At 38.1% G+C, this 20,509-nt stretch overlaps 1 protein-coding gene across 10 annotated transcripts in view; it reads left to right on the forward strand.

The window, feature by feature from the left end:
- The window catches only part of LOC125459639 (uncharacterized), a 496,378-nt gene extending 478,174 nt beyond the window's left edge, over positions 1 to 18,204 (forward strand). For all 10 annotated transcript variants that reach the window (XM_059651678.1, XM_059651677.1, XM_048546255.2 and 7 more), the window contains 3 exons: positions 8,102 to 8,129; positions 10,323 to 10,488; positions 16,492 to 18,204. In XM_059651678.1, coding sequence (XP_059507661.1) covers positions 8,102 to 8,129; positions 10,323 to 10,488; positions 16,492 to 16,613 — 316 coding nt within the window. In that variant the 3' untranslated portion in view covers positions 16,614 to 18,204. The remainder of the gene's footprint in view (positions 1 to 8,101; positions 8,130 to 10,322; positions 10,489 to 16,491) is intronic.
- Positions 18,205 to 20,509: the final 2,305 nt, after the last annotated feature.

The following is a 20,509-nucleotide window of genomic DNA, read 5'->3' on the forward strand; positions in this document are numbered from 1 at the left end:
AGAGATTGATAAATTCTTGATCTCACAAGGAATCAAGGGCTACGGGGAGAATGCAGGGAAGTGAAGTTGAAATGCCCATCAGCCATGATTAAATGGCGGAGTGGTCTCGATGGGCCGAATGGCCTTACCTCCACTCCTATGTCTTATGGTCTTATATTTGCCAGCATATTTAAATTTTAAGCTACATTCACTGAAAAGGAGATGTTCATCCAGTTAAAGTTAAAGTTTGTTTCAGCTGAATGGACACAAGTTGCACTTAAGGAAAATAGCAAAGTGCACTTACAGTTTATTGTTCATCTGTGTTTCTTTTTTGGTTAATGCCTGTGAATAGTGCTGACAGTGAGGAAATTACCCCCTTCGCAATTCGAAAGTCGATCATTCAGCATGTTGAACAATAAGCATACATTGCTTTTTCAATTTGGTTCCTACCATTGCTCACTTACTTTGACAGCTTTAGACTTTCCTCAGTTCATACTTGAAAAACTTGTCTTCTTTGTCCTGAAAGCATTGCCATATTGAGCTGGTTTTATTTCTGGAAGAGTGTTTTAAACATACTAACTCTCGAGGCCTGTGATTGGTTTTCATTGCACTCTGTTCCCAATTCAGTCATAATGGCCTGAAAACTGCCTTGCTGGTCCGTGTTGGAACACTGCTCATTTTGCTTGTTGTGAATGGTGCTGTACTATTGCTGTGTAACCATGACACCTTAAGGAATAGAAACAGGAGTAGGCTGTTCAGTCCCTTGGGCCTGCTTTGCCATTCAATAAGATCATGGCTGATCTGACATTCATTGTATCCACATTCCTAACCCTTGGTTCCCCTACTGAACAAGAATCTATCTAACTCAGCCTTAAATATACACGTGGAATCTGTCCCATAACTCTCCAGCAAGGAGTTCTAAAGACTCTAAACCCTCTGAGAGAAGAAATTCCTCCTCGTCTCAGCCTTTAATTCTGAGAATATGCCCTCTGGTCCTAGACTCTCCTGTGAGGGGATACATTTCTCAGCATTTACCCTGTCAAGCCCCTTAAGAATCCTTTGTGTTTTAATGAGATCGCCTTATGAGTCCAAACTAAACCACCTTTGTTCATGAGACTGTCCCTCTATGCCAGGAATCGTTCTGGTGAACTGCCAGCAGAGAATGAAAATATATCAGGTTTCACCCCTGCCACATTACTGATATGGTTCTTATCAATGTCACAAATTAGTTTACAGCCTTGACATGGGTCCTCCTCCTCCAATACTATCCTTCAATGTTCACTGGTGAGGTGCATTTCCCTAGTTTCATTCTTATCTAGCTAAACATACTGATAAAATGGCTTCTCTTCCCACTTCCACAGCATTACCTCTAGTATTCTCCAAGGATCTGTCCTTGACACTTATGTATGTGCTGCCTTCAGCAGCATGATGTGAAAGCTAAGTATCATTTCTCCCATGTATTCTACCAACCACCACCTCCCTAGATACTTCAGTGCCTCTAAATAGTTGCACTGTTGCAACCTGATTTGCACTCATCCAGTACTAGGTGAGCAAAATCTCCTTAAAGTAAATATTGAAAAACTTGAATTAATGAAACAAGCAAGAAGACTAAACATTGTAGATTTCAAAGCTAGCCCTGGATGGTATTCCAGGTCTCTGAAGAGAAGAAGTTTTGCATTGCGACAGGAGAGTAAGAGTTTATCTCTAGTATAAATCAATGTCAAGCTTATCACATTTCGAACGGTTATGACCAAATAGAGATCAAAGAGTGGGTACAGATTAGGAACCTGAATGAGATTCCCATGAATTGACATGTCAGTCATTCAAATAATGAACATTTCCAGCGCATTGTGGGAGTGTTCATGTAGACAGCTCATCATAAAAAGAGTACACTCAATGTTATGCTGTCCAACAGGACAAGGTTCAAGGCATTAGTAGTAATCAAGATAGGATCTTCTGAAAATAGCAATTCATCCATGTTCATGTTGAAGGATGAACAAATGAAGGTCGCTGGAAAATATGGTTGAAGGACGTTTGATGGCTCCAGCCGGGAGAATGTTGTAAACCATAGAAGTTTTTTCATCTGGGGTATATTCAGATAAGGCCTTGATTAAGATGATATTTGTTATGAAAAACAGATATACATTGCATCTCTAGCGAGAAGAACATTTCTAGGCAATTTCCAGACCATGTGCAAAGTGTACCTTGTCTTGGACCCTGCAGTATAGAATCTGGTGCAGAGGAAGAATACAAGAGGTTCCATGTTGAGCATTTGCTGCCTTAGAATATTCAGCAAATTAGGCCCCCAGAAGGCCTGGAGCCAGGGCGTGCATCTAAGCATTGCAGTTATGCCTCAGGAAAAACCCTGATAGCTGTGTGGAGCAGTGGAGGTTTCTCAAACAGCACATGAGAGAACACATCTGCGTGAGGGACAGTTCCAATGCCCAGAGCCAGCATGTCTGAAGATGTGTTTCTAGCCGCAGCTCTTGGAAGCCCAGGTTTCAGAGCTGGAATGGCTAGAGGCACAGTGGAACATCCATAAGGTGTGAAGTATTGTGAATAGCACTATAGGGAAGTGGGGCATTGCAGATTAAGACTCCACAAGCTGGACGGGAATAGGTGACCACCAGGTAGAACAATGGACCCAGGCAGGCAGTGCAGGACTCTCCTGAGGCTATTCCCCTGCAAAACAGGTTGATAACTTTGGATTCTGTTGAAGGCTATGGCCTTCAGGGGAAAGCCAAATTTTTTGCACTGTGGTAGGCTCTGCTGCACAGGTTAAGAGTGATTGGGGGCACAGGGCTTGTGAAAGGGAGGAACTGGAGGAAATCATATTTGTAATGAAATAATGTCAGGGAAATTGAGATTGAAAGCAAATAAATCCCCATGACCTGATAACCTACATTCAAGAATACTTAAGAATTGGCCCTAGACATAGTGGATGCATCATGGATCATTTTTCAAGAACCTGTAGACTCTGGAACAATTCCTACAGATCGGAGGGTAGCTAATGCAGCTTCAACTTAGAAAGCAAGGCAGAGAGGAAACCAATCAGCCTGACATCAGTTGTGGCTAGAACCCAGTATAAAAGATTTAATAGCTGAGCACTTGGAAAATAGTGGCAGGATCAGACAGAGTAGCATGGATTTACAAAAGGGAAATCACTCTTGACAAATCTACTGGAATTCTTTGAGAATGTAGTTTGTACATTTGATGAAGGAAATCCAATGGATGTGGCTTATTTGGGCTTGCACGAGGCTTTGGGGAAAACCTCACATAAGAGATTAGAGTGTAAAATGAAAGCACATGGATTACAGGTAACATGTTGAAATGAATAAAAATACAGTTGCTAGATAGGAAACAAACAGTGGGAGTACGTCTTTTTATGGGATACCATAGACGTCAGTGCTAGGACCTCAGCAGTTCAGAATATATATTCATGATTTAAATGAGGGGACTAAATGTAATATCTACCAATGTGTACACAACACAAAGTTGGATGAGCGGGTGAGCTGCAAGGAGATTTCAGAAATGCTTCAATGTGATTTGGACAAGCTGTGTAATTGGGTAAATGCATGGCAGATGCATAACAGATGCAGTATAATGTGAATAAATGTGAGGTTTTTCTTCACCACAGAGTGGTGAACCACAAAAAGCAGCCATGGCTAATATATTGTGTGATTCCAAGTAGGAATTGGTTACAACACTTGGAGCTAAATGGATAAAAGGATATGGGGGATAAGCAGAAACACGCTATAGTGTTGGATGATTATCCATGATCATAAAGAATGGCAGAACAAGCTTGAAGAGCAGAATGGCCTATTCCTAATTTCTTTCTTCCATATCTATGTTTAAAAGAAGCAGTAGATGGCATTAGCAATTCAATGTAGTTGAGATTGGAGTTGAAAGAAACTCAGAGCAGCATTTTTGATGTGCAGCTGAGAAGTATTGGAACTTGGAGAAACCCAGTGGAAATGCCAGTGAAGTGAACAAAAAATGTATTTGTATTTTTGAGAAAATGCCATCACAGGATTTCAGTAGAATGCACTTTCACACAAAGGGATTGAACTATAAGAATACGAGCTGTTACTGAATCAGTGCATGATGGAGCATGTTTTGGGGAGTCTTAAAACAAGATCTTCAAAAGTGAAGAGTTAGAATTCCTTGTAAATGAGACCAGGTTGTTAACGAAATTTGTGTGTCTCATCAATACCTGAGAGGTTGCTGAGAAATCGTTGGGATCTACCTTGATCTAGTCTGTTATTTGATGTGTTTTGAGAGTTGTTTGACTATGTTGTGTCTATTAACTCATATTTACCTCATTAGAGCATGAGTTGTATCTATGAATACACTAGTTTGTTTTACCTATTCTGTTCTTCTGTATTTAAGTTAATTTTATTTGTTAAGAAAGAAAGCAGTTTTCAAGACTCGAAGCAACAGATTTTCATTCAGTAAGCTTAACAAAGTATGTGAGGCAAAGGTGGCTAAATTAGGTTTGTATATAAATCAGTCATGATCAACTTGAATAAGTGAGCTTGGGAGGCACGTGGAGGAGGTGAATGGATTACTTCTGTTACCATGTTCCTAAAACTTCTAACTTAAATACAGTAATTAATTATGACTGCTTTAATTTTTAAGTGCAGTTCTTGTGCTAGATTCTGAAACTGAACTGTAATATTCACTGATAAAAATTTCACCTAGATTTACTATAATTTTGCTTTGTTGTGTATCAATGAGATTATCTGATTACATTAAATTGCCATCATCCATATTTTATCTAGACATTGTAGGGTTACTAGTTTGAATAAATAAAATTAAATCCTGACGGCAATAATAAAGATCTGCATTCAACCTCCTATCTTCCAAATCAAGAGGGGTAGATGAAGAACATATTGCTCATATTTATTGAAATGCTATATAGGAAATTCTGCAAAAGGAAATAAGCCAATCAGTGACAAAACATCCATCAAATATATCTGTGACACCTGACCCTAACTCACCATAGTTTTATGACTTTCATATCTTTGAAGATATAAAGGGAAGATAAGATATGACAGGCGCTGTGCTTTGATAAAGCTCTTGCTCACTTTAATTTTGATCCCCTGTGAGACACAACATTGTAAAGGATTTTAGGTTTGTAAAATAATTGCACCTACTGTTTAGAATTACTACTGTATGATAATTTATTAAAAGGAATTGCACAATCAAAATGTTTCTAGTAATTTGTGTCTAGAATATGTATTTGTCCTCAATTCTTCAAAGTCCAGCCATTAAATAAATTTGAATTTGGTTTGATTAAGCTTGGAAAAAATAATTTGGATTGAATCAAATTTCTAAATAAGGAATATTTTCAAAACATCTCTACACTGGAACAACCACCAGAATGAAAAGCAAAGACCTTCAACTGAAAAACACAGACTGTTTAATCATGGCAAGGACAGCTGCCACTCACTTATACTGAAAACATTTGTTCACAATTTTATTAAACAGCTGACCCAAATTCAAAGTTGACTTAATAAGTCATTCATTATTCGGTGTCAGCGGCTTCAATGTTTCTGTGTGTTATAGCTGAGAGCATGCCTGTCTCTGTGACAATGGATTTGGACTTGAATGCTTGAAGTTTTATGAAAGGTTTATTGGATTTTGCAGTCCCTAAAGGGGAAACCCTTAAAATGTCTCTGCAATTATAAGTCTAATAACACTTTCAGCTCTTGGACAAAGCCTTGACTTGACAAAGATAAGGAACTGGAAGTTGCACAGTCAATACAAAGCTATTAATCTTTGTCACCTGGCTGTCACTGTGGCTCAGCAAAACAATGTAGTTTCTTGACCTACGTGCAGACATGTAGCGATTTTATTCAGTATGTCAGTATTCATCAGTGCAAATTTTGTCACCTTGCAGCTCACTTGAAGAACTCTCAAATTCTTTATCTTGCCTCCAGTGACACTCATTGGATTTCAGTAGCTTGTTTTGTCTCACTCTATCAAATAGTGCTCAATAATGTGCACTTTAAAACTTATGTTGATACAATAAAGAATTGACAAACAGTTACAATTAACATTTTTAAGTAATGAAAACCAACATTACCCACTTAGTGAGGTAGAATGAAGTTTGTATGCCCCACTTTCTGTTGATGCCTTCCGAGCCTCTCCGTATCATCTGTTTCAACATTGATAAAGGGGCCAGGGAATCATAAAGACTAATTCATTTCCATCTTTTACACACTCTGTTCACTTTTCTTGACTATTTTGCATGCCTGTGAAACTTGGAAGTTTCTGATGTGAATGTCTTAATGACCTCCTCTAATATGACATCTCGAAGAAGGTACATGCCACATCTTTTGAAAGATGAAAGTAAAGTTGATTACTTTTATTAGAGCTTAATTGTCATATTTCACATGGTTTTTATTTTATAGAGAATTTGAGAGCTTTATGATTTTTAGTTATGCCTTTTTGTCTATTCTACTTCAGATTTTCTTGTAGTCTATATATATATAGGGTGTGTCTAGTCAGTATTCATGAAATTGCATAACTGACGTTTGTGAATCTACCTCAAACAATATCCGCTAATTCCTGCCATGCAGTAAATTAATGTAATAAAAATGGATCCAAGTATCTTTACTGATGCACCACCATAACATGGATTTTTGGATCAAATACCAGCGATATGTTGTGGTATGGGTGTTGCTTTATTTGTTAGCTCACAAAGTACCTACCACAAACATACACTACCTGTTTACATTCCCACAGTTTTGGAGATTTATACACGGGGTCCTGTGCTTACTGATATTACTGTTCATTACATCTTCATAACTGACTGCACATACTACACTTTCTCCATTGCATTGACAGTCACTGAAGGTAAGGTAGATACCTTTACATTAGAATGTCACTTGTCATTTAACTGTTTTAAAAGTGCTTTGTCCGTCTGTTCAAGAATCTGTGCAATAGTACATCAACAACTTTGCTCGTAAACATGACTTGTATTTCAAAAGTAAAGACACAGAAGTCAAATAACATTTAAAACAGATCTATGCAGGCTTTTTATGTTTTTAAGGTATCAGTGAAGAATATATTTATTAAAGAGAAAGAAACAAACCTCTGCAGCATGTTATTTAAGATAGTTTTGAAAAAAAAATTCACAATTTTGGAACTGTGACAGTTTTGAGTGAAAAGCTGACAGCACTGAAATGTGAATATCTAACTGGATTTGAAGACAAAAAGATCAACATTAATATTCTGAGGAAAAAATGTCATGGTTGGATGAAGTGGAAACCTGAACAATTCTGTTGTGATCAATGAAGTGCCTCTGGGACTGTGAGTGATGCCCACAGCTTGGCAGTAATATCTTAATCAAGCTTAATCATTGGACCTGAGTTCTAGCAAGGTCTGATTTCAAGGCTGCTGGGTGATAAAGAATCATGAAGTAATACAGTGCAAAAGAAGGCCATTCAGTCCATCATTATATCCTGGCAGTTTGGTAAACCTATCTGATTGGTATGTGCTCCCTGCGCTTAATTCAAATATAAGACACAGGTCGCAATAGCTTTTATTTTTCGAGATGCATTTCATAAAGACAGTTAAAAACCTGCAGACTGGTACTGCCATTTTCAGTTGCTGGAGTTTACATTCCAAATAGTTGTTTCTTCATCCATTTTTGATTCCGTCAGTGACAGTAACCCTTGTCTGATAACTTGTGGATTAGTCGAGCAATACATACCCCAGATTTATTCTTTGCAAGGGCACATATTTGCAGCTAGGTTAATATAAAGATTTCAAGGATTCACAAAAATTGGAGCTATGTAAAATCAGCAATTTTGCATTCATATATTCACAGTATTCATAACAAAAGAACTCGTTGACAGTTAATCCATTAGCCTGATGCCTGAGGATAAAGCAGACTTGTTTAGAATGCTAGTCCCTTGCAAAACTGAATAGTAGGGATACTTCTTCTCAGCTACTTTCATCAAAATTAAAACAGTTATCCCAGGTAATATTTTGTGCTAAATGTTATCTATAGAGTTTTGCAACACTTCAACAAATTAAATTCTTTGCGGTCTTCATTCTGTTGTTAGCTTGATTTTTTTTCCCCCTAAAACTACTTTTTTCCCTTTTTCTTTAGGTTACAGATGAAAAAGCCCAGTCAGGAGGTATGACAGACTCATCTCCATCTGTCTTTATTTTCTCTCACATAATCCTGCCCTTTGACATCTCTGTCAGGGTGCTTCACAATTGGATTTGTGTTTAAATTATATATTTGCTGGGTTTTCAGTTTTGCTATACCCTGAACAAACAGGAAATCAATATGTTGAAGCATTTGTGCATGTGGGGAGGAAGAGATTGGTTGTTTCAGCTTTATTATTAAATTCATTTTTCAGATTTATCATGTTAATACTGCAAGAACAGAAATTTGATTTCAGCTGCTAAAATTTTGAACTGTGCCTCCACAAGTAAAGTTTGAAAGCCCACCTTCTGTTGATTCACATGGTCTACCTTTTACAGGGAATTTTGTAGAATATACAACATAGGAACAAGCCATTGTGCCCAATGAAATAATGCTAATGTTTGCACTATACTTAAGCCTCCTCCGTTCTGTCTCATTAAAGTCAATCCATCTGTTCCCTTCTCAATATGTATTTATCTAGCTCCCACTGCATGCATATTTACACTAAATAGTCCCCATGGCACTGAGTTCCATATTCCAACCAGTCTGGGTAACCCCCATCCTAGATACTACAAAAGCATCAGTTCCAGATGCAGATTAGAATTAGAATCAAATCAATCGATATTTGAATTTACATTCATCCATTGCTGAGACATAAAATGAAAAAGGGATTTTTTTCATTCGGAAATAAATGTGATATACACATTGGTAATGTGCAAAAAAAAAGTTAGGAAAAATCCAAACACAATGGTTCAACTTTAGCTGCCAGTGATAAAGGAGCAGCACTTGCCAATCTAAAGTTTGCAGCTGCTCCTCAAAGATTTCCTGAGCTTGTGAACATCTCTCACTAGTGATCATTTTCAGTAAGTGCCTTTTGCAAGGGATCTATAATGTGTAAGAGCAGGGCAAGGAACAGAGTCACCCTTCAACAATCAGGAGCAGCACAGTGGCACAGTGCTTAGTATTGCTGTCTCACAGTACTAGGGTCCCAGATTCGATTCCAGCCTTGCGTGACTATCTGTATGGAGTTTGCACATTCTCCCAGAGTCTGGTTGCTCTAGTTTCCTCCCAATATTACAGAAGATGTGCAGGTTAGGTGGATTGGCCATGCTTAAAAAAAAGGAAAAAATTGCTCTGGAGTCTCCGGGGATGTGCAAATTGCACGGGTAAAATCCCATGCAGAGTTGTGGGGTGAGTGTTTGGGACTGGGTGGAATAATCTTTGGAAGGTCGGTGCAGAGTTGATGGGCTGAATGGCCTCTTTCTGCATTCCAGGAATTCAATGAATCCTCACTAAGGCACACAAAATCTAAAAGCAGAAGCTATAAATTACAATTGATAGTTCAATGCAAAATAATGTAAAGAGAAATAAAGTGAAGCAAAGAAAATGGGATTTAAAAAGTTAAAAGAGACAGGAAGAAAGCATAAAAACATCTTTAAAAATCTCCAAAAATAATTACAATCCACAGTAATGAGACTCCACACTTAGAAAATTACATTTACCATGCCAAGAGATCGTGTGACTGTATTTAAAACTCGTCACACTATTAACAATTCACATGTAGTTGAATGTGTAACTTGTGACATATGTGTAGTGAATAAGGACTGCAGCTTCGCCTTCATTGTTATAGGCGCCGAATATTGTAGCAAGGTACCAGTGTGGAGAATCTTATTAAAGAGCAGGGCAAATTGAACTCAACTTGCTGGTTTCTACATTTGGCCATGCGTGTTGGCACATGAAGGTGCTGCCAGGTTTATACTGATTGATAATAATGGTGTGCATTAGTAGTTTTATTGTCATCACAGCAAATTCCAAGACAATTTGTACATGAATACTTGCAACTCACATATGTAAGCGGGACAAGAAAAGGTATTGAATCTGTGTGAATGAGAATCCGATGAAATGCACTCAGATTTTTCTGTTTCTAATTGGATGCCAAAATGTAAAAGGAAATCTTATAGAGTTTTAACAGTTAGAAAAAAAATGCTTTAATTGCTATCTGTAGCAAAATCTTGAGAAATGCATTTACAATGCTGTTGGATGTTAAACCACAGCATTTCTTTTTATAATTGTTATAACTGAATTCATAAATATACCAGCCAGTTACTGTAACCCTTTTCTTTAGAATTGTCATATTTTTCTGACTATTCAGTAAATGTACCCATTCTTTCTCATTAAGGCTACCACATCTCAAAAAGGCGACAAAGAGCTGATGTGTGACGATAGTGAGGAAAATGATCCAGTGAGCAACTTTGAGGCCCAAGTCATAGATCTTGAGAGACAAGACAAGAAATGTTTGGTTTTTATGACTGAAAATGTGGAAGAAAGTCAAAAGGATGCAAAAGGTCAGCTCAAAGCCATGTTGAAAGAAAAATCAATGTTAGAGCTTAGCCAGTACTAGTTAAAATTGAAGTTTTATGGAAAACGTTCGGACTGAACATGAAATACCTCTGTAACACTATGGACCTGTCCTTGTTTCGTAATCTTATGAGTTCACGCAGTCAAAATGAGTGAAAATAAAACATTATTTCAAACTATGCTGCACCGATGAAAACCTTGAACAGGTACATAAACAGAAGGAAATCTTATTTACAACATTGCCGTCTTGAGTGCTGAAACTCATTTGCTGTTTTCAAAACTGCCAAGTCACTCCTTATGTTATCAAGAGAAAAATAAAATCAGGGTATAATCATTAGAAGTTGCAGTATTCTTTCCCCACTAGATCTGTGTGAAGGGCAAAGATTACAGTGATCAATGGCTCTATGCTTGCCTCATAAGCTAGTAGTGTGGGCAATAGTACTTTGTAATTCCTGTGTTGCTTAATTTGCACCTTTCAGTTCAGTAACATTGTAATTTCACAGATGTATTCACTGCCAGAGCAGGACGGTGGGGTTGAATTAAGTTAGATCAATGTCTAATATTTCTGGCAACAGATTTCGAATCCAACTTGGGAAAATGGTGGAACAATTTCCTTTGTATGTTAGTTCTGAGAATCCTTGTGTGAGAAGTGCAGCTAGCCTTAAGAAAAATCTTCACAATCTGGAGCTCTAAACCAATCTTGATTTGATACTAGAAGATTTGACTCATGCAGGATACTTGCTGATCTAGTAGTAAGGAAAATGGGCTAGTCATTCAAAGGCTCAAGCTAATGTTTTAGGATTCAAATCACTGCATGGCAACTGATGAAGCTGAAATTCGAATAATAAAAATCTGGAACTGAAAGCCAATTTCAGTAATTGTCATGAAAGAAATCCTGCCTGATTCACTAATGCTAACCTTGCCAATTGATGCCCACATCCCGTGAAATAATTTGCTTTTTTAAATAGGAATTGAAGCGATATGTTTGTATGGTTTTGTTGTTAATATAGCAAGTGGTTAATCAGCTGATGGGCGTGAATTGATTAATTAATTGACTTGATGGATATAAAGGGCGAACAAGTGGGATGGTAAGTGGAAAGAGCTGTATGACAGAGTCGCTGAGGGCTTTGCATATAAATTATTCAGTTGGAGAGCACAGGTAGTTTAAAGTTGGTGGTTTGGAAATGGAAAAAAAATCACAGGTGATTTGGCGATGGGGAAAAATATCACTTGTGTATAAGGACTTTTCCGGATATTAAAAAAATGCTGAATAAACCCTACCCACAAAAAGGCACTTTGGATTTTTTCTTCCCATTGGCTTGTGTCCAAGTTGACATAGGGCATTAATTTAAATTATAAGTTGCAACATTGTCATAGAAGTACACAGTACAGAAACAGCAACCTTCCCCAACGTCCAGCCCAACCCATCCACACAGACCACACCTCCAAATCAAACCAGCCCCATCTACCACACCTGGCTTCCATCCTTCCAAACACCACCGCGCACCACTGACCCATCCATCCACCCAAGTGTCCTCCAAATCTGCAACTGCACCCGCTTCCATCCCCTCCCCTGGCAGCTCCTCTACACATGCACCACCATCTGTGCGAAAAAATCACCCCCAAATCCCTCCCTTCCCACTGCAAGCACATGCCCTCCAGTCCCAGACTCCACCCCACCCCAGGGAAAAAAACCCGGGCTACCCACTCCATCCATGACCTCATGGTTCCACGAACCACCACAAGGTCACCCCTCAGCCACGCAGCCTTCCTCATACTAAAGTAGCTCATGTATCTGTGAACATAAATAGCTCACTATTTAGTGTTTCGTTTTGATATTTTCTCACCAGGTGAATGGACACATTGAAGTCTACTTTCACCCCTTTTTTCTGTTCAACCCAAAACCTGGCATAGTGTGTTGAATACTATCTTTCTCTGATCGACACTACAATGTCTCACTTGAATGACTGTCACACAACTGCCATATCATGGCGTTTTGCCTGCTTCTAGAATTCTAAAATCTTTTCACTGGTGTGCTTGTTGAACAAGGATGAAGCTCAATGTTTTACTTCTTAACTGAGGTTTTTCTGGATGCAGCTGCTAGGGAAGTGACCTACCAGATACAGATAAATGACAGAGCTCGCAACTCTTTCTGACAGACATAATCTCTCTGAAGGGACCTCACCTATTTCTAATCTTTTCAAACTTGCATTCAATCCATCTTCTCATTTACCATGCATTCATTTCCTACTATTTGCATCCCCTGGTCTTTCCTTCCTTCTGAAAAAATCTTGGTCCAGGCATTTTAATTTTGATTCAAGAATTGCTATTTAATTTCTGTAAATCTTAGTCTCATTCTCCTAAAATTATGGTTTACATGACGTCCCATTTGTTTTGCCTTCATTGAAAATAATCTTCAAATTTCCACAGTGGGTTGTCCCAATAAGTTGCAGTAACTTCCATTGGAGTTCAGTAGAAGTTCCATTTCTATTGCTCCTGGATTGAAGTCATGGGAGTCACATGAGCGAACTCAAAAGAAATTCCCAGTGGAATGCTGACTTGTCACTAAAGGTCAGATGTGTCCATTGCCTTTGGTAAATTGTTTAATCTGCTTAACCTGCATGATAAATTTTCATGTTTACTGGATTATCATTTGTGTTAAAGTGTAAGCCAAAATTTACACTTGGTCTGAATAAACCCCTCTCACCATTTCCAGGGACAGTTACCTTTTTGAGGAAACATACGTTGAGGAAAAGAAACATGAGGGTCCCTCTTATAAGACATTAAATATGCCAACTCTTTCAGACAGTTCAATAAGTACTTGGCAATTTAAAAGACTGCATTGATTTTAACTAAAGTCAGCTTTTCAAGCTATGTCAGTTAGCTATTCACACCTTGTTAAAATGCTAATATGCTAGAGTTGAGATTCTATATGCAACTGTTAACAAGTAGGATAGGCATTTGTTTAATGTACATTTTGGGTTTTTTTTTGAAAAAATGTTTTTTTATTTACTTTTTTGATTCTACCATATGTTGTGTATAGCAAGCAAATTGTATTGACGCCAAAGCACTTCCTGGTGCCAACTGTAATTCCAGATGATTAAATTTATTTGCAACCTTTTGCTGACAAAAACAAAAACATTGCTTCCCTTTTTGTTTTTATGAAATGAATAACGTAGAATATTTGCACTGATTGAAAATTTATCGTATTGGAAGTCTCTAAGTACAACATCTTGTCATGTGCAGGAAATGTGGCATCCATTTTGCAACAGTAAGATGCCAAAGAAGAGCAATACAATAAATAAATGATCAGTAATCTGTCCTTAGAAACATTGACCAAGAAAAGTTCAGGTCAGTGCAGCAATAAAACTACCCACTCTTCTGAGATGCTATGATTGGATCTTTACCTGTCCTATTGATACAGTCAACAGGACCTCAGTTTAAGATCTCATCAAAAGTAGTGGTCTCTGCCCTCCCACTTCTGATAAAAGTAATAGTATATTATCCCAGGGAAAATCTTAGGCCATTGTCCTTTTTCTTAATCATTACCTTCTATTGATTTGATGTTTAATACTTAACATATTCAACTTCAATGTTTATTTTCCAATTGACAGTATGCTGTGTTCCCTAGTAGAAAGCAACACTTATCTTATGATCTAGATCAGGATGTTTTGTGACAGGTCATTATGACACATCAATGTATGTGAGTTACTACTGATTCTTCTATTTGCTTATTTGCTTGAATAGCATCCATTGAGTAGAAATTGAAGCATATCTTATTCACGCTATGATCAATTTGTCAGGGTTGAACGTATTTTATTTTACAAAATATGGCTTTTTTTTGCTTAAGCCTGCCTAGTTCATATTGATTTTAATTCTATGTTTGTAATCCCATAGTTTGGGTTTGGATAAAACAGAGATACCTAAGATAGACTTCACCCACGAAACAGACAACAACAGGAGAATACAGTATGACTTAACACACAGCCACGCTGCCCTACATCAAGAACATATCAGAATTGACACTAAGACCACTAGGAATCATGGTGGCCCACAAGCCCACAGCCATTTACTAACTCTTACTAGATGTTATCTGGATAAAAGGCTACATAAGGCACTACCCTACCCACTTAGGAATGTTAACATGGAAGCCTGAACCATGGCACTTCAATGTTTTTGTTTCTTGACAGGCCCTGTTTATGTGTTTCTCCAGAAAGAGAAAGTAAACTGCTGAAGTGGCTTTATGCCTCTTTTCATTTTACCCCCTCAGTCAGAGCTTTTAAACTCCCAGTGCTGCAGTATGACCTTGCCTTTTAGCACAAAGCAAATGCCATATTGGTCAGCTCTCCTCAGTTAATTCAAGGGTGATTGCTCAGGGATCCTGGTAGAGCAAGTCAAGTGTAGCCACTGATACCAATCCAGGGACTTGGACAAAGTCAGTCAGCAGCTCAGGTGTGTCAGAATCAAGGCTCTTTCTGCCGTATCGTGGACTGTTTTGCTCCCGGAATGAGAGAAAAATGGGTATAATGGGAAATGCAGATGGTGGCAGAGCTGCTATTTTTGGTGTAGGTGGAGGTGTCCCGCATGATTGAGTAGGCAGAACAGAGGGCACTGGGGGCTATTGGACTTGAGGGGGTGGCGTTAGCGAAGATGCTATGAGCAATACTGAGAATGATAGAGATTGATCCTTGGTGGAAGCCGAGATAAAGTTATGAGATCTCAGAGACAAGATGGTGGAATTTATATTGATGGAGTGGAGAAGGCCATTCACCACCTTCCTTCATTGTTGTGCATTCCTTTGGATGGATAAGACTGCACTGACCCAAGTGGCAACCTCGGACTGGTCTGGCATTGTTGTGGCTTCACCTGCTGATGCTGGGGTTAGTGGCCATCCCAACTCTGCATCACCCTATCCAGCAAGACCTTCAGGTCCCTGCCATCAAAGCAGGGCACCAATTTCCCCTTGTTTGCCATGTCTGGGGTTGACAGCTTGAAACATGTAGGACAGCTCCAGATTAGCAATGCTTGTCCATCTGCAGGACAGCCTTCTAAAGATGGCACTGTTATTAGGAATTGCAATGGCAAGTTGCTCCAGGTGTGGAGAGTGATAGAACGGAGGTAGGAACAAAGGGAGGGAGGTGCGGTAGAGAAAGGTAAGTAGTTTGTGACGCGAGTCTGACAAGATGCAGTGAAAGGCTCGCAAGGCCTCACAGAGAGAAACTCTTCATGAAATTCGACCGAACTGGCAACCGAACAAAGAAACATTCAGTCCACGAGAACCAAGTGTGAAGCCGGATGAACACAGCAGGCCAAGCAGCATCTCAGGAGCACAAAAGCTGCTTGATTGGTCTGCTGTGTACATCCAGCATCTGCAGTTCCCAGTATCTCTAATCACAACATTCAGTCCATGGTTATTCCTGTTGAGAAATAATCTGTGTTTAGTAATGAAATTTAACTTCTGGTGTATTTTCAAGGCTATAACCCAATGTGTTTTGATATTTGGTGATAAAATCTGTCAGCTGTTTTGTGTGACATGACACTTAAAAGGTAATAATACATGCATTTTTGACTGTGAAGAGCAGATAAGAACAAAACCCGTGGCTTAAAAGTTAATTAACTGTTTTAACTCATAAGAATGTTAAATAAAGCCTAGTTAGAAATCGATTATCTCACTTTCTAACTCTATAGTAATTTATAATTGTTTTCACTGTACTCAGTTCGCACCTTATCATTAATATGGTTCCTACGTGCCTAGAAAAGATCAAGAGACACAATATTGAAATGCAGATCAATTCCAATCGACAATATAACAAATCTGAAAAAAAATGACAAGCCTGAAAACCATAAGGCACTGGACTGGTGGTCCATTGTCTGCTTTATGACTGATTTTCCTGCCAAAATCACAGACTCAAAAAGAAATTTGACCTTGCAGTGTGAGTGATCTGTCTTGATGAAAATTGATTGTCATATGCGCACGTCTCATTTTGCAGGAGAAATCCAACAATTCAATGGAGGAAGTCTCAGGAGTGTTGAGGAAGATGAGAATACTGAAGAGCATCCGTCATCTCCAGGAGAAGAGTCACCAGGAACTACAATGAGCCCAGAATGCTAGAAGCAGGTGTCCTTTCATTAGATGGTAAACGTCGCATCCAAAACAGAGGAAATTCTCTTGATTTATAGTGACATATAACCAATAAACAAAAATTTCCCCTGTGAGTGTTACAGTACGAAACAAAACAATATTTTTGTTTCATGGCTTGAAGACATTGCAAATCTTAAAACAAAATGATCAAGTGTTTCCCCCTTGGCTGCATCCAGTAATGATAAGTTATTGCACAATACATGTATTGCAAGGACAGATGACACACACAATATAAGTGAGATGTTTCTACTGGGGAACCAAAGTCGAGTTTATATTGTGTAATAACCTTGCTATTATAAAACCTCATTACACATTTTGTGTTTCATTTTCAAAACAGAAAGAATTATTATAATATTAACTTTGTCCTTTTCATAGTTATTTTAAATGCAACACTTTTGTGCCCAGACTTCACATTTATGTTTTATTTGCTGAATTTTGAAAGTCAGAGTCACTTGGCAGTTCATGTTTATTACTACTTGTTACTATAAACAAATGGGAAAAAAGGTCAGAAATTAATTTATCCTTGAATGAGCCTGATGCTCAATGATTGTATTACGTGACAGTAAAAATGATTTGTCATTTGACACTAATTATTCCATCAAGTGTAACTTAGAGGTGTGGGCACAATAGTTAATTTAAAATGACAGGATGAAAAGCTTGACTGCCATAAAACATTGAATGTCACTGGTATGTTGCAAGTCCTGTAAGCCTATATGGCCCATTGTAGGAATATTTCCAGGCTACTTGATTCAAATAATTAAAATCATTTTTACCTCCTGCTGTAATTTTCATAACAAACTATTCAAAGATCTTTTTCAAACAAGAGTAATTTCAACTGTGAAATAAAGATACCAAACAACATCATTTACATTTAATTTACGAGGCAACCACTCTGAAGGAAAGGGAAATTAAATAGCTAGTGTCCCTGGTCAGCTTTCTGCTCCTCCTAACAGCCATCCCACAGACCCAGTTTTTGCTAACGGCTGAATATCTCTGCTGTGGTGCAAATCTTATAAGTCAGGAATCCCAATTCTCATCTGGAACCTGCTGTCTCTCATTTTGGTGGGTGTGTCATTGGGGATGGGCCATAGTTCATGTGTGTGCAGTTTCCAGAGACAGCAGGCCATTGAATTGATGAGCTGCCTCCACTAAAAGTGAATTTTGGAGACACTAGAGGGTTTGGAACCTATAACGTGTTGAGACAGAAATTCTTCTGCCTCAGCAGGCTGAAATAGGGAACAAAAACCGGGGCCCAAGATTGATATTGATAAGGTCTGGAAACTGCTAGCAAGTGGGTTGTGGCATAGAAGAATAACTTTAGACGAGAGAAAAATGTTTTTTTTGCCATGTGTAATTTATCTGTATATTGTTACAATGCTTCATTGTTCCTGGTGCTTGTATTGGCTACTTGGTCATCAAAGTGTGACATTAGCTTAATCAAATTCACAAAAGCAGTAGTGGCTATATTAACAGCCAAATTACACCCCCATTAATCTCAATAGATTTTTTCCTCTAGCATCAATATACATTACGGTTAATGACATTAACGATATATTCTTTTGCTCTGTAACTGATGATTGTAAAAGTATATCTATATAAATACATTTTAATTGCACAACATGGAGAGATCACTTCTTTATTTCAGTTCTGATGAATTGTAACTGGATTCAAAACATTAACTCTGCTTTCTCCCACAGGTGCTGCCAGACCTGGTGAGTTTCTCCAGCAATTTCTGTTTTTGTTTTAGATCTCTAGTATCTGCAGTTCTTTGTTTTATTCACTTCTTTATTTGTTTTTTGGACTTTGTTATGCACAAATTAGCTATCACAGTCACCTAAGTTATAATCGTGATGATTTTCTGCAAAATGCTGTGGGGTTCCTAGAAGCTGGCGAAGCAGCTGTATAAAATTATAAGAAGTTACAATGCTCACTCACATATCATAAAGTATATAACTTTGCTGTGATTTTAGTCATGCCTTAACTTTTAGTTACAATTTGCTACCAAGTTGAAATAGCAACTTCAGAAGAGAAGTAAGTGTGCAGTTACATCTCAACATCCAAAATTTGTTCTCTGAGTTGTACGGCCCTGACATTAGTTTCATTAAAGAGGCATCTTGCCTATGTCTTCTCTGTTTCTTTAGGAGCTTGTTCTTTAGGAGTTTGCCAATTAATTGCCCATTAAACTCGTCACAGAAAATGAATTCTTCTACACAAGCCTCAGCCTCCTTCAAAAATGTGATAAATGTTAGTTGCTAATGACTAATCTTCTTGGCACCAATAATGTACTAACACAACTGTTGAGACACACACCTTCAGGTTTTTATGTATTTAGAGACAATTTAAAAACTCAAGTTTTGAAAAAACTTCTCTTTTTTTTCTGTCTTATTTTCCTCTCCATTAACATAGAACATAGAACATTACAGCACAGTACAGGCCCTTCGGCCCTCGATGTTGTGCCGACCTGTCATACCGATCTCAAGCCTATCTAACCTACACTATTCCATGTACGTCCATATGCTTGTCCAATGACGACTTAAATGTACTTTAAGTTGGCAAATCTACTATCGTTGCAGGCAAAGCGTTCCATTCCCTTACTACTCTGAGTAAAGAAACTACCTCTGACATCTGTCCTGTATCTTTCACCCCTCAATTTAAAGCTATGCCCCCTCGTGCTCGCCGTCACCATCCTAGGAAAAAGGCTCTCCCTATCCACCCTATCTAACCCTCTGATTATTTTATATGTTTCAATTAAGTCACCTCTCAACCATCTTCTCTCTAATGAAAACAGCCTCAAGTCCCTCAGCCTTTCCTCGTAAGACCTTTGTTTTTCTCTCCTTATTTCTGTTTTTTGTACTTGAGTTGACTTTGAATTCCATGTCCTTCTAAGTGCTTCCTATGCTAATTTCCCAATGCTTAAATTTTGTTGGTTAACTTTACTTCCTCTGTCCTCTCAAGTCTCAGATGCTGTTCCTTGCTGTAACATTATCAACTCATATTTTCAGCAGATTTGATGGCAAAAACATTTTAAGCTGAAGGATGCAGAGCCTAGTCTAATTAATGACAGGTGCCCTTCTAGATCATATTCTGATCCTGGGCTTGCCACTCCTTTGAACGTTGCATTTCAAGACCCATTTTGTACTGCTGAAATCTTGTAAATGCTTTCCTACAAACTGGAAATAAATTAGATTATTTAACATCCATTTAAAAACTAACTGTTTTTACACAAGCTGCTTTAGATAAAACCCTAAAAATCAAAACATGTCAGTAGCATCTTTAAAGTCACACCCAAAACATGTATGGCTATACTTTCCAGTCAGTGGTGCCTCTGCTGTTCCTGTCTACACCTTTCTGTGAGTGAACTTAACAGTTTTTGGAAAATTTTTAGAAAGTAATTATTTAACTCCAATTGTTTTATTTTGGCTGTTAATCCCTGAATTCATGCACAGTTACAATTCTATTATCTTTAGAATCACTTTACCAGTGGCATTTGTGAAAATGAGTAATGATTTGAAACCAAGTAAGATGGAAATAATGGAAGAAGTCACTGAAATTTGAAAGGAACTGCTCCCAGCTACCCTCTGTACATTTTTGATTGACAAGTACATGTAGTGAGACTGTGCACTTGGGTGTTGGAGGTGCCTGTATGGAAGGAAATGACACAGATCACAACTCTACTTGGAGCCTATAGTTTACCATCACTTCCCAACAGCAGTCTAGTATTAAAGAATTTGCCCTCCAGTATTTTAATGCTGTATCTTCTCTTCACGTACTGTATTATGAAATGGATTAGGGAAATATATGAAACTTTAGTTACATTTGTTTTTAATATGGGAGCTACAGAAAGAAATGTAACCCACAAAAAATAT

This window comes from Stegostoma tigrinum, chromosome 16 (genome assembly GCF_030684315.1).
Source record: "Stegostoma tigrinum isolate sSteTig4 chromosome 16, sSteTig4.hap1, whole genome shotgun sequence".
Classification (NCBI taxonomy): Eukaryota; Metazoa; Chordata; class Chondrichthyes; order Orectolobiformes; family Stegostomatidae; genus Stegostoma; species Stegostoma tigrinum.